Source organism: Eutrigla gurnardus (assembly GCF_963514095.1).
Source record: "Eutrigla gurnardus genome assembly, chromosome: 24".
In the NCBI taxonomy this organism is placed as follows: Eukaryota; Metazoa; Chordata; class Actinopteri; order Perciformes; family Triglidae; genus Eutrigla; species Eutrigla gurnardus.
The window spans coordinates 11,154,238-11,178,872 of NC_139935.1; the positions used below are offsets into that span (position 1 = coordinate 11,154,238).

At 43.7% G+C, this 24,635-nt stretch overlaps 2 protein-coding genes across 2 annotated transcripts in view; both read right to left on the minus strand.

The window, feature by feature from the left end:
• LOC311009666 (scavenger receptor cysteine-rich type 1 protein M130-like) overlaps positions 1–24,635 on the minus strand; it is a 94,421-nt gene that overhangs the window by 67,961 nt on the left and 1,825 nt on the right. Inside the window, exon 3 of the mRNA XM_084003998.1 lies at positions 20,646–20,960. Coding sequence (XP_083860124.1) covers positions 20,646–20,960 — 315 coding nt within the window. The remainder of the gene's footprint in view (positions 1–20,645; positions 20,961–24,635) is intronic.
• LOC311010005 (cilium assembly protein DZIP1-like) lies at positions 1,730–12,595 on the minus strand (the record flags this gene model as incomplete). The annotated part of the gene is made up of 17 exons (XM_084004488.1): positions 1,730–2,111; positions 2,394–2,553; positions 2,635–2,756; positions 2,900–3,240; positions 3,325–3,499; positions 3,744–3,948; positions 4,041–4,216; positions 4,679–4,738; positions 4,906–4,956; positions 5,045–5,093; positions 5,438–5,566; positions 5,643–5,705; positions 5,788–5,925; positions 6,013–6,171; positions 6,250–6,365; positions 6,495–6,579; positions 12,512–12,595. The coding sequence occupies 17 exons, from the start codon at positions 12,593–12,595 to the stop codon at positions 2,002–2,004; spliced, it is 2,223 nt and encodes a 740-aa protein (XP_083860614.1). The 3' UTR covers positions 1,730–2,001.

Sequence of the window (24,635 nt, forward strand, 5' to 3'; positions counted from 1 at the left end):
TATATACATTCAGTTAGAATATATGTGCTTCCTGACCTCAGCGTGGACCTCTGGAGCCAGGCATGAGCTTTCTGAACCAAGACTTCTTCTTCTTGGGGCTCTGGCTCTGAAGGTGGTCCAGCTGGGACCTCAAGGAGCTCTCGGTGGTCTCCCACTGCTCCTCCTTCTCCTGGAGAGTCTGCTTGAAGCTCTCCGTGGCCTTTGATCCAACCTGTTCCATGTGACATAGCGTATTCTATTGTTGCTATTGGATACCAGTTTGAATTGTTTAACCGGTTCAAACAATATTTTAAAAAAATATACAAGTACACTTTAAAAACGGATAAAATAAAGCAATAAAATATACAATTGTATCATTTGGAAATTAATCAACATGACAAATGCAAGGACAAGGCATTCATCAACATTTAACATTTACATACTCGTTACACTGCCACCTATAGGTTCAGCATGGTTGTGACGGCACTAAAGGCGATGCGTTCAAAGTCAAAGTCTCTGGTTTTCCCAAATAACCTACTCTGTCTTTAAGTACCAAGTATTTTAATTCTACATATAGTGTTAATATAATACATTGCTAATGCTAATCGCTAACATTATGTCACTATTAGAGAACTTAACCGTAATGGTAACAATAGCCAACATGCTAGCAGTTAGCTCACTAGCTAGCTACCTTAAATGGGTAAAACTGAGCTTAATGCTTCATTTACGCTACAGATTTCACGATGTTCCCAGAATTAGCATGTTGTGCGACATCATGCGACAGAGTAAATTCAGCAGACCAGATGGAAGATTCCGGGCTCCGTGGACTCAAATCAGGATCACGAGTCGATACGAGTTGGAAAAAGCTGTCATCTTTATTTCGCATGTTTTCACAACACTGAATACGTGTAGACCTTCATCAGTTTCAATCTTTTAGAATGCAACCGTCGGGAGTCGAACCCATGGATGAAAACGCCTTTCCTTGCCAGGATGGGGTTGACCTTTTGACCTTCTCTAGAGCTCTGTGACATGTCCAAGTGAGCAGCATGTTCGGCATTACAAAACGGAGGTACAAAGTCATGTTAAAAGAGACCCGGGCTCACTAACGGCTGAAAGTAATCCTCCAGCATCACTTTGCCCAGGTCCGTCTGTAACCATGACGACGGGAAAATGAAGAGCGACGGAACAGAAAGAACGGCTCAGGTTTGTGGCGCGCCGTCGGGACCCCGCTGTGGTCTTAGCGAAAAACAAAACCACATAGTTAGGTTGAGACAACAAAGCCACAGATAGGTTTAGATAACTAAACTACATTGGTAAGTTTAGATAACTTAAACTTTAACTACTGTTGGGTAGTTCTTTAATAAGGTGATCACATTCATAGATCATTTCATAGATCATATACTTATATATCCTGAATTTTGTACAGCAATACAACAGATACATGTCTTTATTCCTATTTTGCTTTTTACATCAATTATAACTTTTAACGTGGCTAAAAAAAAATCATCTATTAAACCAAAAATGAGAATGTGACAAATAAGTAATGAATCAGTTTGTGGTTATTGTGCTTGGTTGAAGAAAAAAACTGAATCTCGACGGCGTGTGTCGTGTGTGTAGCCCACAGAAATCGTTTATTGCTGGTATAATTATTTTCTATACAAAAAGCACATCTCGTTTCTTAATGTAACACATGAAGGCATTATAAAAATGTGATTTACAAAACGTTACACAAACTACATTAGGTATCTCATCTGGTGTGGGTGTGGGTTAGATTTTCAGTGAATATACAGGGGTTGAAATGGTCTAAGGCAAGTAAAGGATTTGCACAAGGCATAAGGTGAGTCAGGAATATCTCATTTCTCGTATTTATAAAATGCTCTTTTATGCCCAGATGTCCCTTCGTTTCATATTGCTCTCTCTCTGTATCACAGCTTCCATATAAGAAGAGTAGGATGGACTGGAGGTGTCTGAAGAGTGGAGGTCTTTGTGTCTGTGCTTGACGTAGAGCTGCATCACCTGTACTCAGCTGTAGTGTTTATTGTATTTACTGCTAATGTCCTCAGAGTCGCTGAAGTCGCTGAGGGAGCACAGGCTGCTCTTCAGGGTGCTTCCTGTTCCGGCTTCGGTCAGACCTGCCGGGCACAACACAGCAGGGTTACAGCACCAAGTGTTGCCGCGGTAACCGGCATCCCTGTCAGTACCCAAATGCGCCATGTTTTTGTTTCAATATACAGCCCATGAAATAAAGAAGACAAGCCTGACATAATTCATCAACATGAATTATTAAGAGTTAGACAAAGTGCTGGTACTTGTATTTCAGTACTTGCTGATACAGAGTACCGATAGGAGGATTTAATACTACCATTACAGTAACAAAAAAAAAATCAGATAATTAAGTTATGACTGGGGCTGACCTGATTTGGCTCCCTTTCCTGTGGAGGTTCCCCAGACACTGGTGCTGGGGGAGTCCAGGCTCTTCCTCATTGGTCCAGAGCCCGGGGCTGGTTTGGACACTTCCTGTCTGTCCTCTAAGGAGGACACCATCCACTCATTGCTCTCCTCTAGATCTGTGCACTGTCACCACAGAAACGTCATTCATACACGGCCAACACGGCTTTTCCACCACATCACAATGACACTACTTGTGAAGCTCACCGTGAGTTCCTGGACCTCGTCCTGCCTCTCTGGAAACACGCTGATGCCCCCTGCTGGTTTCTTTATTGCTCTCTCTGCAAACTGCTTCTCCATTTTTCGAGCCAGGTCACTGATTTTGTTCTCTAAAAGAATTCATAAAATACATTCTCATTAATGCAAGTGGACATTTCTAAATACTATCCTTGATTTCTCAGGTTTTCAGAGTTTTGTTTACCATGAATGAAAAACTAAACTAAAAAACCTGGACTCAGAACAGAACACTTGCCTTTGCCAGAGTTCCTCTTATCCACGTTGCCGTTCTGGTCTTTGTAACTCTGGAGACATTTTGGGTCAATCTCCAGAAGCTCACTGAGCTCCGACCACTCGTCCTCCTCGTCGCTGCCCATCTTCGTCACCGCGGTCTTGGTCCCACCACCGAGCGACCCCCTGGCCAGCTGGGGGCTGGAGGAGTGTCTGGCTGGAGCCAGCCTGGCTTTGCTTGGTCTGATTTGGACCTGGTTTAGTCTCGACTGTGGCGATTTACCCCTCTGGTGTTTTGGGGGTTTTTCCTCCTCAATATCCGTGTCCTCTTCTTCCGACTCCTCATCTGAACTGAAAGGAGGGGTCCTCGAGAATCACAGAAACCGTTTTTAACACATCGTTCAACTTCAACCTACAGAAAGCATGTTATTTTATCCAGTTTCTCTTTACTTGGATGTGAAGGTCCTCAGAGCGGACTTGACGTTGGGCGTAGAGGTCTTGGGTTGGACGGCGGTCCTGATCCTGGGTGCCGGCTGGGGCGTCTTGGCCTGTTTGACTGCAGGTCCAGACATCACCTGGGTGGCTCTGGACGGCAGGCTGCTGGATCGAGGGCGGATCTGCAACACTGCACGCAGACAGAAACACTATTAGAGGCTCAGACACAGACTGTGTGTCAGAGCTTATGTTAGTTTATGTGGCAGCAAACGAGCTTTCCCAGATTAGACCGATAGTGATGTGTGCACACAGTCAAAACCAATTACAAGCCGCTAATGCATGGATGACAAGCTAGTCGTACAAAGTAGTACAGTGTGGTTCCTAGAACTTAGGGGAGATGATCTCACGTGCTAAGAGGCTTTTTGATGACTCGCCTTGAACCGATTGCCTGGATCTGGACTGAGACTCGGGAGCAGGGTCGCTGCCTCTCCTCTCGCCGCCCAGCTTCTGCTCCACAGTGCTGGCTATCTCCTCCCGGTGGCGCCAGTATTCAGGCATCGCCTTGGCGACGCTCTCCCGCTTTGAATGCACCTTGGCCAGGATGGAAGTGAGCACTCTGTCCTTCAGACCGCTCTGATCCTGAGAGGAGGGTCGAGGGAAGTTCTGCTTATGATGGGCATTCTTCATCTGAACAAGTTCAACGGAGGCAACAAACGGCTGCAGGTACTTACAGGTTTGACTCCCAGGCTCTCCAGCTTCTCCATAACAGCCTGCTCCAGATCCGGCCGCATCTCTTTCTTGATGTTGGGGTTCCTTTTCAGAGCACTGCTGGTCAGCCTCGGCTTCTTCTCTGGCACGGGCTCGGCCTTCTTCTCCGCTGGCCGCCTCTCAGAGAAGCTGCTCGAGTCTACAAAAGAGGTCTCCTTTAATCTGGACCATCAGGCTACGGTTACAGGCGGCAAATAGGGGGAAACGATACGCATGCATTTGTCAACTTTCACAGCAAGCTCGATGCCAAAGGCAAGGTCGGGTTAATGGATGTGGCTGCAGCGGGGCAGGCAAAAGAGGAGAACGTCTACAAGTTAGTTGATTTGCAGCAAACAAGGCAACCAGATGACGGATGGATGGAATGATCGGCAACGTCGACGAATGTCAGACAAGGAGCTCCCTTTCTGAAAAGTGGATCGTTTGGATTGTTTGTAGTGGGGATGTATGAGGGTCCACTGTAGCAGAGGGAGTACCTTATACATCCCAGCACAACAAAACACAACCCGTCCCTTTAAGGAAAAAGGCTGCCCACAACAGACTGATGCATCCATGCAGACATCATGCAGTCGGTCGGCTCCGGTGGTTTCGTTGCCTGTTTTACCTTTCTCCTCTTCTGACAGCTCCTGTATAGGATCCAGCTTAGGAGCACAGACTGGCTCCTCTAATTGGACAGCACATGAGGTCAAAGGGCGTTGATAAAAGTCAGGTCAAATGTTTTTTTTAAAGGGGGGCTGTCTATGTAAATCCTTCATGCATGGAAGCGCATGCTCAGCCTCTCTGGGAGTGACAGTTTCTTATTTCCTGATAAGACGACAGCCACTCACTTACCGAGCACAACTCTCTTTGGTTTAGGCTCCGGAGCTGGTGCACTGACGATGACTGGAAGACAGAGAAGACATGCATGCGTTGAGATCGTACATGACGTTTCCTTCAATAAAACAAAAAGGAACTGAAATGGTCTCCATACCTGGTACTTCCACTAGTTTGGTGGGTGGATTTGAGGAAATATTCCGCATCTGGAAGTTGGGAAAAGGAGCATTTATGATTGGTGGTTTTGTCAGTGCCATCTGCTTTAATGACTAGTAATAATTGTAATCAAAAGTAATAATAAGTAATAATCAACTTTTTTATTAAAACAATGCAAGTTTGTGAACTCTGGCTGCTCAGCTGTTAGCGAGTAATGGGAAACTGTGGTGCCATTCCAGGAAAAGTATCCGTTTCCTGTGCACTATGGTTCCTGTCAAATATACAGTATCATCATGTCTCAATACAACACAATCTGAGGCCAAATACAGGATATCCTGAACAAGGGCTGACCCCCCGCCTCACTTCCTGGCTGTGCGAGTGTAAGTGTTATAACCTGCTCTCTCTGGGCCTTGATGGTGCGCTCCTTCTCCTGCAGCCTCCTGCCCATCTCCTGCTGCAGCCGCCGGCCGCTCTCCTGCTGCTCCGCCACGGACGACTGCATCCTGCTCAGCTCGTTCAGCAACTGGGAGGCGACGTTTCACGGCTTCAAATTACACGTAAACGACATAATAATGATGAGGTTTGATAAGAACACATACCTGGTTCTTTTCAGACTCGTGTTGGCCCTTTATTTCCTGCAGCCTGGATTCCCACTTTTGATCCTAGAGGAGAATATTTGTGTCCTCAAAAGGATTTTCATTCTCTTATGTAATTATGGAAAGAACATCTGGCCTCGACACTGACCTGTTTCTTCAGTTGGTGTTCCAGCTTCTGCATGGCTTGGATCTGCATCTCTTTGTAGTTGTCCAGATCTCTCTCTGGCTGCGAGTGAACAGGGACGGACGATTTCTCAAGCTTGGTGGTCTGATTCTGATTTGCTTCCTATGAATAAAAATAGTAAAAAAAAAAGGTATGGATGAAATATATGCTGGAGAACCAAAATGGATCATCCAAGTATTCTTTTCGTACATTGAGAGCCTGAATGTTCCGGGTGTAAAGATACTCCATCTCTCTACGCATGCCGTCCCTGCTGTCTTCTATCTTTCTGTCCATGCGCGCCATCTCCTCCGCCTTAAAGCGCTCCAATTCTCTCAGCAGGTCTTTTTGCAGGGACTGCTTCTCTTTTTCCTGGAATCACGACGGAAATCAAACGAGCAGGAACCAGAAGTTTGGCATTTTTGCTTTAAAAGTAGACGTTTTTCCTACCTGAGCTGTTTTGGCTTGCAGGTCCTGTTGCTGCTGAACAATCTGCTCCTTCAGACCGCTGATCTCCGATTTGAGGCTGTCGATCTGAGATTTCTTCTCACTGACTGGCCGAAACTCTGGAAGGACGTAGAAGAACAAAGAAAACAAGATGTTTGTGTAACAACACAATGTGAGGAAGCGTATCATATTTCAGCTGCAAATACATCTTCACAAGACATCCTTAAATGATTTAATGCGCGACGTACCGGTCTCGTACTCATCAGGGTGCCGCCGCTGGATGTGATTCTGGAGGAATGAGGAATTGAGGAAGGACTTTACACAATGTGGACACTAAAAGAAAAACACAAAATACAGGTATCAATATATCACCTTGTGCGTTTTCTTTTACAAAGAAAGCAAAGCTCAAGCCATATTTTTGGATATTCAATTCAAATCAAGGTTGTGCAGGGCTCCAGAATAACTTTATGCATTGGTTGCACTGGTGAGCCTAACTTTTTTTTTTAGGTGCACCCACATTTTTCATCGCGTCGCCTTTAACACCAAAAGGTCACCTTTTCATCGCTCTCCTTTTACATAATGACGCCCCCTTATGGCCTAGGTTAACTGCAGCACCATCAGCACCCAGAGCACCCGTTTTCTCCAGCCAATCTGCACACTGATGCCCAAACGCAGCAAATGCTTGCTTTGTGGCAGCATAAATTCCTCAAGAATAAAAAGATCATACAGGTCACTAGCCTATAGATTGCAAATGGAAAACTGTTTATGTGATCTTAGCCTAGCCTACTTATGTTTTTACTTAGGCTATTCATTTTTAATAATATTAGGAATAGGCTACTATACAATTTCCTATTCATGATCTCTCATGCTGTAATGTGGGCCTTCAAACACTGTGCGTGTCCATGCTCCACCCGACATGTCCAATTAACATGTTGACCGGCCTCCCTTTATGCAAAATGCAGTGGTAGACAATAACGCACTCCTTCGTAGAGACGTCTGTGTCGCCGTCGGTCATGAATGACGTGTACGTGGCGTTTCCAACCTCCGCAACTGTCTTGTTCTTTAGTGTTGGCATCTTTTTCATCAGAATAATTTCGGACTTAGATTTAGTGAACGGCAACTCCTCCTTTGCAATATTGTATACGACTTTGACTTTGATAATCATTTCAGATTCCTCAGCGGACGTGATCGATACAGCCTGACGCTGAAATGCAGCTGGGAGAGCTTTATTAACACACTTATCACGGCATGTAGTATGCTTTTTGGACATATTGCGCTTTTTCAACGTCTCGATGTGAAATGTTGTTGACTCTTCCACAAACGCACTATTACCGGCCATATTCTGACCGCACTCCCGACAATAAATGCAGTGCATTGAGTCCCTTTCTTCATCGTACATCAGCCAGGGAAATTGCTTCAACCAGTCCTGTCTGAAGGCATATTTTGGGGCTTTTTAATTAATTAATTAATTGTCTTGGGGCCAGGCTTTCTGCCTCTCTTCATTTTCGAAGAAAATTGAAGCGCTCAGGAGAACCTGCTCAGCTCGCTCACATTTCTCGAACTGACACAATTTACAGCAGTGAAAAGGACCACAGCCAATCAGAGGCAAGGACCCGCCCGAGCTCTGTCTCTTATTGGTTTAGACCACGATGCCATCAGGAGAACACAAAGAGATGCTGTGCTTACAATTTCATAAAAATCACTCATAAAAATGTTGGTCGCATTTGCAACCAAAATGGTCGCACTCTGGAGCCCTGTATTGTATCTGAGATATCAGCCTGTCCAATTAGGAAGCAGCACTGATTGGGAATCAATTTCACCTGCTGTTGTGTAAATGGAACAGCCCACAGGTGGAAACGAGTGGCAATTAGCAAGACATCCCTATAAAGGAATGGTTCTGCAGGTGGTGACCACAGACCATTTCTCTGTTCTCGGCCTTTCTGGCAGATTTTTTTCTTTTTTGAATTTTGCCAGTGTTTGCACCACTAGAGGTAGCATGAGGCGGTTTCTCCAACCCACAGAAGTTGCCCAGTTAGTGCAACTCATCCATGATGGCACATCAATGCACACTGTGGCAAGAAGGTTTGCTGTGTCCCCCAGCACAGTGTCAAGAGCATGGAGGAGATTCCAGGAGACAGGCCAGTACACCAGGAGACGTGGAGGGGCTGAAGAATGTCAACAACCCAACAGCAGGACCGATAGCTGCTCCTTTGTGCACCAAGGAACAGGAGGAGCACTGCCAGAGCCCTACAAAATGACCTCCAGCAGGCCACTGATGTTCAAGTTTTCAACTCAAACGGTCCCAAATCGACTCCATGAGGGTGGTTTGAGGGCCCGACGTCCACAAATAGGGCCTGTGCTTAAAACCCAACACCGTGCAATGCCATTGGCATTTGCTAGAGATCACAGAGATTGGCAGATTGGCCATTGGCGCCCTGTGCTCTTCATGGATGAGAGCAGGTTCACCCTGAGCACATGTGACCGACATGACAGGGTCTGGCGACGCCGCGGAGAACGTTCTGCTGCTGCAACATCCTCCAGCATGACCGGTTTCACGGTGGCCTAGTGATGGTCTGGGGAGGCATTTCTTTGGAAGGTCACACAGCCCTCCATGTGCTTGCTGGAGGTACCCTGACTGCCATTAGGTACCGGGATGAGATCCTCAGACCCATTGCGAGACCATATGCTGGTGCAGTGGGCCCTAGGTTCCTTCTAATGCATGACAATGCTAGGCCTCATGTGGCTGGAGTGTGTCAGCAGTTCCTGCATGATGAAGGCATTGATGTTATGGACTGGCCTGCCTGTTCCCCAGACCTGAATCCTATTGAGCACATCTGGGACATCATGTCTCATTCCAGACCTGTGCTGTCCTCAGATCTGCGTACAGGAAGAGGTGGAGCTTTACTCTTTACTTAGAGACATTTCTCAGAACTGCATTTGTGGGAAACCAAAAAAAATTTAATCAGACAAGAATGATGACTGATGACATTTACATGACTGTTACTATGACAACCAGGAAACCACTTAGATGTTCCTATCAGATTAATGCTGTCAGTGTGGTCTTATTATTTCCGCAGACAAACATGGCCGGCAGCAAAGGGACTTTTTCAGATCCCTCCAGGTACGTCATCATTTCAACCAGACCAGCAGACTTAACAGCAGAATGTGAGGTTTAGAAAATCCTAAAAATCTGCCTTCGGTTGAATAACAAATAAGTCCACCTGTAGAAGGAACAGCAGTCTCTTCTAGGATAAACATGGTAACACCTTGTACATAAAAGAACATATTTTGGGACTTTTCATGCATAGAAAAAGTGGGAAAGAGTTTTATGTAAGGATGTTGAAAGACTTTTATACACTGTGAAATACAGTTTGTTTCAAATCAAATTAAAATTAAAAAATATATTTTTGTGTTCAAATTTGTTTTGGTTTGAACTCGACATTCCGAATTCCAATGAGTACAACTTGACTGGCCACAGTCACTTAGTGAGGTCACAACACTCAGAGTTCCACATCTTGAGAAGAGATTAAAGCAGACATTTGGACACAGATCAGATACCTGGACACAGATCAGATACCTGGACACATCACATATCTGCTATTACTACGTTCAACCACTACTGTTCGAGAGTCATGACTTCTATATTGTGGAAGACAACCAGCGCTGTTCAGTGTCCGTCCTCCAGGAGACAACTGAGTGAGTAGTGTAGCTGCCATCAACGACAGTTGAATAAATAGGTTAAATAAATAAGTTAATACATATTTGAATCAATCAATAAATACACAAGTTAATACGCATACATAGTAATACATTCACAAGTTAATAGGCTACATACACATGAATAGTAAGACATAAGAACAATTTAATGTCAAACTGCCTTTATTTTGTTTTATTTGTTTTCTTTGAAGTTACAAGTCTTACGGGCTTGAAGAGAGTCATAACTCACGTAGGAACCAAAGTTCTGAAGTGACAGACGGGGGCGGGTTTACTGAAGGGACTGTTGTTGTTTGGACCGCGTTCGCGGTACGGAGATACCTCAGTGCGCAGAGAGCGCTATTGCAAGAACATTGTATTCCGCAAGTGTATTTTGTGGAGTACATTGAAGCGAGGATTTATGTTTTTATGAAGAACTGAAGACCTCTTTTTTATTTCTCTCAAGTAAAGCGGCCAATGAGGTACCGTTGCTATCTTGCTACTAAATGTTGATAGACGTTAAAGCTAACGTGACATCATGTAGCCTTAAGGATACTGTTTACGCTACGTATATGGTGTCGATAAGAAAGTAATTGTTTGTTTCTGTATTTCTGTTTCTGTATGTCTAGTTCTCACGGCACACCTTTGCACATTCGTGTGAATAAATGCCAGTAAATATAAAGGAACGACTTGGTTTCGTGATTTCAACTTGAGGGGAGTAACAAGTAGTGAGGACAAAGTCCTGGGAAAACTGTCGTCTCTTACTTGAAAATCTCAACCTTATTTCACGGGAAGGCGTACAAATAGCTGGACATTTTAAGGACACTCATGAAAACACATTTTAAGCTTTTAATGTGTCATTTTGCATCATGGTTGGTCTTCACTTGCAGCATGTAGACTAACTGGAAGGTGCTTCAGTCTGCAGTCTGCAGTAAATAACAACAATAATAATAATAATAGATTTTCTTTGTAGTGTACTTTTCATTCAATGAATAAAAATGAAGCATAGTACATCAGAATGAAGGTGCAATTTAGCAGTCAAAGGACTTTTTTAAAGTCCCAGTCGTAGTGTACTTTAAAAAACACTTTAAAAAAGTCCCGAGTTTGATTGAATGAAAAGTACACGACAAAGAAATTCTATTATTATAATTGTTATTTTTTAAACTGCAGACTGAAGCACACACAGAGTCCCTCTTCCCACGGGTCGTACCACTATCACAGGGGGGAGGCGGAGGGAAGTAGCAGCAATCTTCCAATTCCTCGGTTAAAAACAGAAACGAGGAGGTCCAAAACAACCAAGGAAAAGAAAACACCGGTGGAAAAGGAGGAAAAAAAGAGAGTTTGCGACGGTGCCCGTGATAAAACCAGAGTCAACATCGGACCCGCGTTTCAACGGTGGCGTGATCTAAGGGATTTCAAAGGGCACTAGGCGAATTCGACTTGATGTAGCCGCCTGCAGCGCGCTACCTAACGTGATGTATTGTGGGTTGAAAGCGATGCATGATGGCTAGAATTGTGTCCGACTTAGCAGCCGACTGCAAAGACGTCACAGACGACCATATCACGTGACCCAAAACATCGCGGGAACAAGTTTTTAAGAGCCGCTTCTTGCGGCGCTTGGCAGCGCGGTGAACGGTGGCTGCAACCGGCTTGTCCACACCTCCGCTACATCGGAATGGTTCTCATTGGTTAAAAGTTCAATGACGTGTGTTCAGGTCTGCACTCGGCGGCCACCTTGTGGTGAAATGATAGTTTTTATTTTGGTCGCAATGATCTCATGGCTTGATCTTAAGTTCCGTGCATTGTGTTGTGAGTCGGCCTATTATATGTGAGGTCTGGTTAATACAAACATAGAATGATAATACAAATATACTGGAAAAAAGAATGCCTTCCACATGTCGCCTTGCGTGTGTGTATGTATATATATATATAGGCTATATATATATATATATATATATATATATATATAAAACATATCCTCTTTGGTTTGCTGCTGTGTTCTATCGCTTGAGCACCATAGTCACGTTGACTTAGTTGTCCGACTTGACGGCGTTTGGCTGCCGTCTCTTTTAGAGCCCGCCCCCTCAGACACCTGCAGCTCTCGTCGGCGTGATAAGTCAAGTCAAGCCAAGCCAAGACCATCCCGAACAAGCCTACTGAGTCGAGGGGGAGGGGCTCGGTGGTCGTGGGGGAGGAGCCTGAGAGTTGTAAACATTCAAATCTGACAGAGTGCCCTCGATCCGTCGGACTTGCCGACTGGGACTTTAATAAAAGACAAACTATCTGTGATCACTCATTTCAAATGTTCATGTATTTTTAGGCTTTTAATGTGTCATTTTGCATCATGGTTGGTCTTCACTTGCAGCATGTTGACTAACTGATGCTGGTTCTTCCATTAGTCTCTCACACAGGCGATCATATAGTAGATAGTAGATAGCAAACTAAGCCATGTGTCTGTTGTTGCAGGACGCCACACTGAGCCCATCACCAATGCAGTTAGAGAGGAGATTCTTGAAAGGGCCAGCAAGAGGAGCAGGACAAGTCCACGTCCCTCCGAGGGCTGCAGCCTCACATTTAGTGGGCCTTCATCAAGTGGCAGTTCTGGTTCATCGTACACCTGCTCATCTGACAGCTCAGGTGAGATGAGACGGATCATTCTAATTCTTCGCTCAGCTTGAATTTGATCTCCGTGGTCTTGAACGTGGTTTCGGACTTCATTGAAATTAAGCCAGCATCATCCATGCTGATCTTCAGATTGGGTTCGGCCATATTGCCCATTTGCCGGGTGGTGAAGCTCACACCGATTGCCTTCATGAAGTCATCGAAGTTCTCGCTGTCCCCATGTTGTCCCCCACTCTTTGAAACAGGAGACGTGAGACTGAGAGGTGGACAGCGTCAATGTTCATGCATGTTATTTTTATTTTATGTGGTGCTCCAAAAATAAATCATTGTATATTATAACAATACAAATCTATAATTATCTTCCTCCTGCTTCATTCCTTCATTAAAACTTGACAGTGTCAGAAGTCAGGATTCTGACCTGAGTTTGACTTCTGACTCTGCAGCTGAATTGCTGCATTAGTTTCTGCCATATTCTAAAGGAAAAGTCTAATTAGCATTTTGCTGAGGGTTTCTGTGTGACGCTAACTTCTGGGGTTCATCCCTGCAGCTGTATCATGAAGCATTTGCAGCACAGCGCCACCTCCTGGAGTCTTGAGAGACGTAAATTCATGCTCATTTTTATTGTGCTTGTATTGGTCTATAAACAGGCAATATCATCTACAGTTTACTTTTCTTAAGAAATATCATTTTTATTTAGTTTCACGCTTTTTATTTTTCAGAACAAATTTAACAGAATGCATAAACATCCGAGCTGATTCCCAAATAGTGGACGACATTATTTTAACATTAGATATTTGGATCATATTAAGTATTCAATACATTTGCTACCTGTAAGCAAACTCTGAGGCATGGTACCGGTACCACATTCTGGAGACTGGAGGGGAATCAGCGACACAGATGGAGCTGTGGTGAACTGAAGTCAGATTGTAGGAAGTAAACGTGAGAAGAACTATTATCATTTTGATGACTCTCACACGTTTAATTACACTCCATATCATACGTTAGATCCGTGTTATCATGATGAACTCCAGCAGTGTTTTTGATGCTTTTACTGAGTGATATTTTTTTCATAAACACCTTCTTTTAAAATCCAACTCGTATTTTAAATCAAAATAATTTGAAATATTGAATCAGCGCTGTCACCGCAGGAGGAGGAGGAGGAGGAGACGGCCCGACTGCATGTAATATAGGATACAATAAATACCCTCCATTAGATCACTGCAGAACACAGCAGGAATAACTACATGTTCTCCTTATTTACTGTGCATATGTCATCAACACACATACATACAGCCATTAAGCCATCGTATACTTGTTACACTGTATCTTCCTTTTTAAACCACCAGAGCGCAGAGGAAATGCGCTGTAATGAGTGCCACGCTCGTCCGCGCTCAGTCGTGTAGCGTGGAGAGCGCAACTTTACCAAACTTCATGAGGCAGACTCTACCACCCGGCAAAGGTGGTAGAGTCCCCAGCATGATGACCCCAAGCCACGGACTGCGGTCACGCCAGCCGCCGATTGAAAAAGCCCCGTCAAGCCAGCCGCCGCTGAGTAGGCTATCAGTTGCGCATCTATTACTGCACTTACGGTACGGGTGCCCGACGTGGCCAAAATGGATAGGAAAGCAGTTTTTATACCCGTTGCAACGGTTAAACATGAGAAAAATGATAGGTTTGCTAATATTTTCAATGTATTCTAGTTGTTAATGATACTGAATATTATTTTAGCAAATATCAAGCCATTTTACTGTATGATTTTATCATAAATTGACTTACAATTCTTCCTTAAGAGGTTTGCTAATATTTACAATGGATTCTTGTTCAGAGTGATCCTGACTATCATTATAAAAATATCAAGACATTTTACTGCATGGTTTTTATACTAAATTCAATTCATAATAATCCCAGTATCAAAGTGCATCATGGCGAATGGATAATTTCCTGATTTTCAGAAATGAATTAAACGTCATTATTTTTTATTTAAGATACGAGTTGGATTTTATTCCTTAAGAGGTTTGTTAATATTTTCAATGGATTCTTGTTGAGAGTAACCCTGAATGTTATTATAGAAAATATCAAGACATTCTACTGTATGGTTTTATAATAAATTCAACAAATTTAATTTGTGTCAAATCTCAGTGTCATATTTAAATTTGACACTGGGATTTTATGAATTGAATTTATTATAAAACCATACAGTAAAATTACTTGATATTTTCTATAATAATAGTCAGGGTTACTCTCAACAAGAATTAATTGAAAATATTAATTTTAGCATCACCACTTATTACTGCTTAATATTATATTTATAAATGATAGATACCACTCAAAGTGGTCCAAGACTGATCACATGATGACGTGAAACTACTTGAATTTAAAAACTGGCAAAGTGATTGAGAACAATGAGTTGACACGTTGGAGTCAAACATTTCTTTACAACATTAAAGAGACCAATCGGAAACGGAGACAGACTTTGGACTTTCGATTGGAGGAACTGTTTGGTCCCAGAATGCTCTCTGCCAACTCGTCAGCTGTTTGCTCTCAGCTGGAACACAAAAACAAACAATATGACAAAGTTCACTAATATTGCTGTAAATATGGTAAAAAGTGACTTTAAAATACTCACCACTTTTTTAACCGTTAGGAGCTAAATGTGTCAACATGTAGCCGTTCATTTCAGAGTGTGTCACGTGAAAAAACAGACAGATACATCACATGATGTAATATATATGTATTTATTTTCATTGGCACAAAGATTCCAGAGGAGCAGTCGTTGGATGTGAGGATTCCTCCATGTTGGACTTCACCACTAAGAGCCCTGTTCCATGTTATTCTTGTACTATGGGGAGCTTTGCTCCGTTCTATTGACTGGAACACTGTTGATGATGTGAGCCTTACCGTTACACTGAGCCTGCTAGCACTGCTAGTTCACTGGACCATAGATTACCATCCGCATGAACACCTGGGTGATTCATGCATCTGGTTTTAAGTCCAAACACTGGGACTACTATCACTGCCATGCACCAGCATTTTCCAAACACAAACAGTCCTTGAGCTCTTGCTTTGACTTCATGATAGAATTGTGAATAAATAGTGAACGGCACGTCGTAGTCTGTCTTCTCTTTAGTCTGTCTTCACAAATCTCAAACAAACCAACACGCTGAACAGATCTCAGGCTCCTCCAACAAAACTCCTTAAAAAATAAATCACAGCACTTCAAAACCACAATGTACCACATGAAATAGTCTAGAAATCAAATATAGGCAGAAAATGGAACATGGAAACATGAAATGAGAGCTTTGTGGTCGATTGTAATTCCTAAACAAATATACAAAGTCAAGATTTCAATGTTCTACTTCAACTGCATCGACCTGCTGCATATGTTTCTTATGTTTATTCAGATTGTTTGCTTAGTTTTGACCATATTTCTCATCAAAATCTGTTCAGTACAAAAATGGGCAAACTCCCTGAGACAAATGCTTCATCATTATTCTATATACAGACTTTTTTAAATTTACTTGGATTTACTGATCATCCCATGGCCTCATATTTGTTAGTTTTTTGGTATTTTTGTTTCATTTTGCTTTTTGGTTTCTCTTCTCATCATATAAAACATCGTCATGAATAAAAAGTCACGATAAACAACAACATTCCTTAAACTAAGTCAAATGAGCTCAAAACTTATGAAAAATAGCAAAATCAAGTACAATTGTTATAAAATGAGCAAAAATGATTAAGAGTAAAATCCTGAAATACAAAATCAAATTCTTGTTTATAAAGTACAACATTAAGTCAACACTTTATGTACAAAATGAAGCAAAATTCTTATGAAATATGAATTTTGGTTCATCACAAAAATAAGCTGTTCATTGGGATTCTCTTCAGTTAAATGTGTCCTGCTGCCCAAATCGACTTCACAACAACAATGAGCCATGTGAACCACAAGGGGGCACTGATGTGAAGTCATGATATGTGACTAACAGATGAAGTCAGTGTGAAAACAGTCTCTGGGACCTCCAACAGGACTCTGCAGTCCTGGTGCTGGGACATTTCAACCACGTCTCCATGAAGAAACCTGTTACCATAGCAACAACAAGCCTCGCTTCAACAAGGAAGTAAGGCGCCTATGCAGTGAGACAAATGCTGCATTTCAATGTGGCGACAAAGACCAATACAAACTCCTTAAATAGCAACTTCAAAAGGCAGCTCAAACAGCTGAAGCCACTTCTAGAGTCACACCTGAAAACAAGCTCCAAGTCCATGACTTTAAGGGGGTTTGGCAGGGCCGGCACACAATCACTAACTACAAGACCAAGCATCATGTGAGCCCCCCTTCCTGAGAGGCTGAAGGATTTCTAATAATAATAATAACACATTCAATTTATATCATGCTTTTCTGAACCCAAAGACGCTTTACAGACAAGAGATAAACAGACCATCAGACAAAACAATGACAGAAAGAAGAGAGGTTGGATTTGTGGATGGAGAGGAGACCGGCTGATGTGGATCTGAGGGCCCGCGAGGGTTGGTAGGGGGGGATGAGGTCAGGGAGATGAGGGGGGGCCAGATGTTGGAGTGCCTTCTAGGTGAGGACCAGGATTTTGGAGGGGGGCCGAGTACAGATCCCTGGGGAACACCCTGTGTGACTGTGGCTGAGGAAGAGGTGTGGTTATGGAGGGAAATAAAGTGGGATCTGTTGGAGCCAGCTGAGTGCGGTACCTTCCATACCGAGGTCTTGGAGCCTGGAGAGCAGAATGTTATGGCTCACGGTATCGAAGGCTACGCTCAGATCGAGGAGGGTGAGGATATTGAGGGAACCTGTGTCAGTAGAGGTGAGGAGGTCATTGAGGACTTTGACGAGGGCTGTTACAGTGCTGTGGAGGGGGCGAACACCAGACTGGAGGGGCTCAAACAGGTTATTAATGTGGAGATGGGATTGTAATTGTGTCATTTCTACTGTAGATTGGAGTCCAGTGAAGCTCAGACCAGCTCTCTCAGTCTCCCCACCCTAGGTTGGCTGGTCCACCCTTTTCAATCTCAGAGCATGACTTCAGAAGGCTGCTCCACCATCAAAACATCAGGAAAGCGGCAGGGTGCTTACCAGGGTGAAGTAGAACAGCTGGTGAGGTGGTGCCAAGACAACAACCTCATCATCAATACATCTACAAGCAAAGAGCTGATGGTTGACCTCAGAAAGAAGGCAGCCCAACACCTCCCCCTCTCCATCTATGGCCATCTTGTTGAGAGGGTCTCCTCCTTCTGCTTCTTAGGTCCCACCATACACCAGCCCCTCTCATGAGACCTGAACATCAGTGTCATTGTCAGCAAAGTCCAGCAGAGACTCCACTTTCTCCATCAGCTGAGGATATTTGGGGTTAGCAACAGAGAGAAAGTAGTGCACAGAACCTCCGAGGTCATTGGCTGCAGTCTGCTTACCATCGCCTCACACTATGACACCAGAATCATCAGGAAGGCTAGAAACATCCCCACTGACCCCTCCCACCCAGCACATCACCTGTTCACTCTTTTACCATCAGGGAAGAGGTACAGAAGCATCACCAGCAGATCCTCATGCTTCAGAGATAGCACCTAGCTCCAAACCCCCCACTTCAACATGGACATCTTTTCATGTCCAGAGTAATAACAATATAGTAGAAATGTGATGAGTCATATTTCCAGAGGAACATGCGTATGAACATGAGCTGGTGTCGGTGTGTTAGAAACCCATGTGGATGTGAGAGGAGCTCCTTGGAGGTGCTACTCTGCTCCCCGAGCTCCTTCCTGTTCAGTCGGCCCGCCTTCAGCTGCACCAACGCCCAGGTTGTAGTAATCCGGCTCCACGTCCTCCCGTCTGCCCGGCTTCTGCCCCCTGCTGGCCTGGAGAGACGTGACAGCACACAGACATGTGACTTCCTGCATGGCTCCTCTCTCCAGGTCAATGAACACAGACTGAGTCAGTGCTCTCAACAACAGACATGTGTCAGTACCTTACAGTAGAAGTAAAGGCCGACCTGCGCCGACAGCAGAATCAGCGGCACAGTGACCAATCTGATGATGACAGGTCTCAGATCTGATGATCAAACACATGGACAGTCATCACATGACTCATCATGACTCCAACAGCTGCCATTCAACACAAACTAGGGACCTGGCATTCTGTCCTCCAGTCCATTGTTTGCTGTCACCATTTACAGACCTGGTTTCACTTTGTTCACTAGATCAGGGCTGGATTCCAGAAAGCAGGTTTAGTTCAAACTCTGAGTTTGTTAAGCCTGAGAAGAGGGACACTCTGGGTCCTCTGTTCCACAAAGACAGTGAACCTAAACTTCCACCTAATAGATATGGAAGCACATTGATTGGAGCAGCCTGACGTCGGGACACGATGTTCAGAATCAGAATCAGAAAGGAGTTTATTGCCGAGCATGGGCAGACTGGCAATCTGGCATCAGATTAAAACCATATGTCTTAGGCTGCCTGTTTGCACAATATTCTTCTGCTTCATTTTCAGCTGCAGCCACATTCTTTTTGTGTCTGTGGGATTAAACCTAAATCTAAAAGAATATTATTACATTTCACTTCTTCCAGTCATGCTAATCAGGAATTGAACAGTCAGCTTACCTACGACAGTGACAGAGAGCAGACGGCTCTCAGAGGAGAAGTTATGAGAAAGAACATGGACGTGATAAACACAGCTGTAGCGTCCCTGGTGGGCGGGCTCTGCAGCAGGAAACAGGAAGTGGGCAGTGTGATTGACAGCTGGCTGGGTGTAGTTGTGTGCTGAGTTGGAGGAGGTGAAGGTGAGCTGGAAGGAGCCTCCTGGGTACTGTGGCTGGACGGAGCAGAAGACGATGAAGGTGGAGCGCCTGAACGCCTGAAACCCCTGCTGCTGGGCCTCGGAGACCCCGTCCATGGAGGAGGACATGGAGATGTTTGGCTGCAGCAGCAGGTCTGTAAAGACAGAGAGATGATGAACGGTCACATGAGGCTCGTTGGAGATGAACTGCTCCTCGCCTGGAAAGTAGACGAGATCAGGCGGCAGCAGCAGGAGGCGGAGCCTAAAAGCTGCCGTCCAGTCCAACACTTTCCAGCAGCCTTCATAGACGTCACAGGAAGTCATAGAAACAGTTACATCCTGTTAGATGCTACCTGTAGTTTGTGACCACGTTCAGATTGATATATTTTTAAGAATTTATTTGGATTCATTCATATTTGTTCATAAATATCTGGAAATGTGTGTATGTTGCATTTTATTCTCTCCTTTCCTCTTTTGATGTCTGCCTCATAAAGCATGATGTAACTACTTGTTTTGATAAGTGCTATAAATAACCTTTATTATTTTCGTTATAATTATGGTTATTATTATTATCAAACACAAAAGATATGTTTGAAAACTTTTATTGCACAACATGAGACTTATAGCCCATAATCTAGCGTTAAATATTAGAATGAGATCAAGATACACTGTGGAAACAGGAAGTGATGTCACAAGTCTGCCAGGTGAAGCTCAGCAGTCTATGGAGGGTCTGAAGCTTCCAGAAACCAGCCCACTTCTCTACATTCTAGGACGTCATTGTCCTGGAGAACTTTACAGTTCAGTCCAGTGGAAACCACTGACTGTCACTGGGACAGAGGAAGGAACATACTGGGAACACTGCTGTCATAGATGATGTCATAGATGATGTCACTGAGGGTCTTACCTGAGCAGGTGAGATCCAGGATGTAGGAAGACAAGAATGATGTTGCACACTCCCTCAGAGTGGATCCAGAATGAACACAGTCAGACCTGATCCACCACACAGGTCTTCTTGAGGACTCCTCTCTCCGTCCTACAGAAACAGCAGAGCCACAGTCCAGCTCTCTACAGGCAACAGCTGCTTCCTTCAGGGTCCAGACATAGTAATAGCCAAACACTGGTCTCCAGTCTCCCTGTCTCACCTCCAGTGTTCCAGCACAGCGACTGGCTCCTCCCACCAACCTGACATCATCAGGCTCTGAACAGAAAGAAGAGAGTCGTCAGTCAAAGAGCAAAGTGAGTTTGATGAGAACAGAAATGAACCAGATCAAAGCTGCAGCTCCTCTTCTACCTGAGCAGGTGAGTCCAACAGCTTTGCCAGGTGAGCAGGTGTTTCTATCTGAGCCTGAGCTTCTACAGTCCAGGAGAGCAGACTCATGGCCTCCACACTGGAACTCTTTGGTCCACGTTGGAGCCCCCACGTCTCCATAGAGCGCCCCCTGGAGGACTGAAGGAGCCCCACAGCCAAGCTCCCTACAGACCACCTCTGCATCCTGCTGGTCAAAGTCAGCTTCACACACTGAGGACCACCACTGGTTGGACTGGTTGGACTTCACCTCCAGTCTGCCTGAGCACAGACTAGTCCCATTCAGCAGCCTGACAGAGTCTGGAGAGATGATAGAAGATCAAATAGAGAGAGAGAAAAGACACCAGACACCAGAGAAAAAGATGTCATGAAACTATTCAGTGATTCAAACTGGACTCAAAACAATTCCACCATCAGTTCATCATGAACACCAGAACACATGGTTACAACACCACAGCCTGCAGCCATGTTCCATCACATTCCCGTGTCCTCGTGGCTTAAGGGTGAAGCTGATGTGGTCTCTGTCCCACTGTGACACCGAGGTCCACAAGCAGACAACACAACACTTCACTAACTGTGGATGCTCCACGTAATAAGGCAGGGAGACACCAACTGTGCCACGTTAACACCATATCAGCCGTGTGACAAAGAAATGTGTTGCACTCTCTTCACACAGCACTGCTGTTGCAGAATAGTGGGGACGTCCATGTTCTCCCTCATGGTCCTCATGCAGCCGCTAACCTGTGATGATCACATTAGAGCTGCACAGTTTGATGTGTGCACGAGGGCGGAAGTTTGCATCGGGACGATAAGGACAAGTCACAACCAAAGTTTGGGAAAGACAGACTTGTTCCAACCAATATTTTGATGTTTTAATATAACAGAATGTTATTTTACATAATGCATTGAATAGAGGGGGGGGGGGGGGGGGTCGTTGGCATAATTTCACATAGACTGGAGTGAGACTATTGGCGTTTCAGAGTGTGATCTCCTTCACAATAAAATATCTTTGGTGGAACGTCAAGATAACGGCATCGTCGTCTTCTTCACTTTTCAATGATACTGGCTTTGAGGTAAGTCTCGTTATCTGCCAACGATATAATACGCTGTTTAATGTTAAATGAAGTTTAAGTGTGTCCTGATTCCTTTTTCCTAACCTTTCCTTTTCCAACAAGTTTATAATGGAAAGCTGGTCAGCTAGTTAGCACGTCAGCTAACGTGACTGAATTGTGTATTAACGTTAGCCTACAATCAACGTCAGTTCAGAGGTCATGATGAAGAAGGAGCGCTGACCCAGCAGATAATATCTGGACTAGGGACTGGACTATCGGCTGACCGATACTATCGGCCGATTTTTACATTTTTTGAGCGTATCGGTGTCGGCCGATGCGGACTGCTGTTTTGGCTGATCGTTTTTCCCGGAGCGGGACGTTTCCATTCATTGTCTATGTAAGAAGCCCTGTAATGCCATCGCGGCGAGTTTCGAGAGACGGCGCCTCCCGCAAGCTTTTTTTTTAAACTGAGCATTGTCGATCTAAAATAAATACAGATTCAGCAACTGCATAGCTTATTTCTCGCCTAAAATGTTTTCAGAAACACGTTTCGGTGAACTATTTTCGTAAAATAAAGTAAGATTGGGAAGGTTGGGTGCATGGTGTGTTTGTGTGCGCATGCGTGGGACACACGTCTCGCAGCCATATATGAGCTGACTGAAGGAGAGCGTTACCTTTGAGAGAATGTTTATATACTTTGTTGAATATGTATCCATGTTAACGTTGTGCAGTTTAGAACAGAAACAGTCTGTTGTTTAATGTGCATCTGACATCAAGTTACTTTCCTCTGCTACTTAATGTTCTGAGGTTGCTGGCAGCTTTTCTTTTTTTTTTTGCATTTTCGTTCAGACCTATTATTATTAGTGTGTTGTCTCTGCATACTAGGTGTTGCCTAGTAGCCGAAGACATGCTCATTTTATTTTGTGTAGAAAAAAAACATGGCAGTCTTAAATTACAAATAGAGCATTTTATTTTGATGGCTTTCAGGTTTATTGTTTTCGTAAATTATTAAAATGTGTTGACAAAAGTCATTTAGTGATCTGATTATATCTGTTTCATAATATGTCAGCAAGCAATGCATCAAGACTGTGTTGTAGATGTGGAAGCCTTTCCCCTTGTAAAGTTAACCATATCCACCTTTCATATGATGCAAACATAATGTAGGTGATATTAATGTAAGATGATTGCACAAGAGATTGACACTGATATGTGCTTTTGTTGATTCTTTTTAAAGAAATGGCAGAGACTCAGAAAACCAATCCAGTGTGGCAGCATTTCAGCGAGACGACTCCTGCAGCACTGGCTGACACTCTTTCAGCACTTTACTTGTTCTACCTCACCTGCTGTTAATATTTGTTCAATATTGTTCTACTTGTTCTTGTTCTACCTCACCTTTTTTAAGTTCAATACATATTCCATCTTAAATTGACACTTGTAATATTTGTTATCAGTGTCATTTTTAACATGCAAATTGAGGGAGCAAAAGTAATATTGGCTCCAAATATCGGCTCAAGAAAATTGGCAGGCCGTATCGGTCATCGGCCAAGACTGATGATCAGAAAATCGGTATCGGCATCGGCCCTAAAAAATCCATATCGGTCGATCCTTAATCTGGACAGTTCTTTTCCAGAATGAGAGCTCAAAGAGGAAGACGCTATCTATGTAGCACAGCTAGCGTCAGGGCTGAGGTGCAGATGGAGCTGGGCCTGGCTAAAGGTTCAGGTCAAGAAATTAATTAGAGCCACCCCATGTCTCATAATTACTGACGATATTTTCTTTGAGCACAGGGTGTCTGTAGGTCCTTGCATAAAAGCACCAGATGTGTTAAATGATTCATGTGAATCAAATTCTTTACAAAGTAGGAGTAAAAATACATGAAAAGAAGCAACCAACTAGTTAGAATATATAAGACAAGTCAATAAAAAGATAAAGGATAAATAAAGGATAGTAAAAGCAACAGGTGACATTTAGGTTAAAACCAATAAAAAGAAAGAACACAATGAAAGTAATAATCCAGACCTTCAACCAGACTCCTGGGGCTCGTTCCAGAAAGCAGGTTTTCCTGAAACTCTGAGTTTGTTAACCCTGAGAAGAGGGAAACTCTGAGTTTTCCGTTCCAGAAAGAGAGTGAACTCAACCTTTAGGTCAGTTACCATAGTAACCAACTCTGTGAACCTAACCTGCTCGCTGGCAGGTTTGCTTCAACAAACCCTGAGTTTCTCCTACATGTCTGCCTTTTTCCGAAATCTGAACCAACTGAAAACAATGTCCGTCCTTTCCTCGTCAACCATCGATATGGAAATAAAAGTGATTCTAGCAGCTTTACGTCGGGAGAGGATTTTGATTACTTAGAAGGAAATTACCGTTTCTCCTACCGATCACATATCTAAACAATATTCTCCGACATTTTCAACATTTCATATCACGGACATAATCCAGATTCTTTGCTGAGCTCTAGATTTTTTGCGAACGGGAGTTTTCTGAAAAAGGACATTTCTTTGTTGAAATAGCTGCTTATATTTACTGTTTAATATGTGAAATATGATTAAAATCATATGCCTTAGTCTACATATTTGTGCAATATTCTTATGCTTAATTTTCAGCTGCAGCCACTTTCTTTTTGTGCCTGGGGGGATTACACCGATATGAAAATTAATATTTGTTCACTGCGTTACTTTGTGAACCTCTGTCGCCTGAACCGTAGGCAGCGTTGCTAACTGTTACACCAGTGTCACGCTGTGGGACTGTAAGTAAAGACTTATCACCTTTAGATCAATCGACTGTTTCATTCATTTATACACATTAAGTCAGGCAGTGATTATCTGCCACGCCAACTGTCTCTATTTTGATGCAGTTACGTTGCTCCGCTTTCTAAGGATGACCTCGTTTTCTACAGAAACACTCAGTAATATCTCTTACTCTC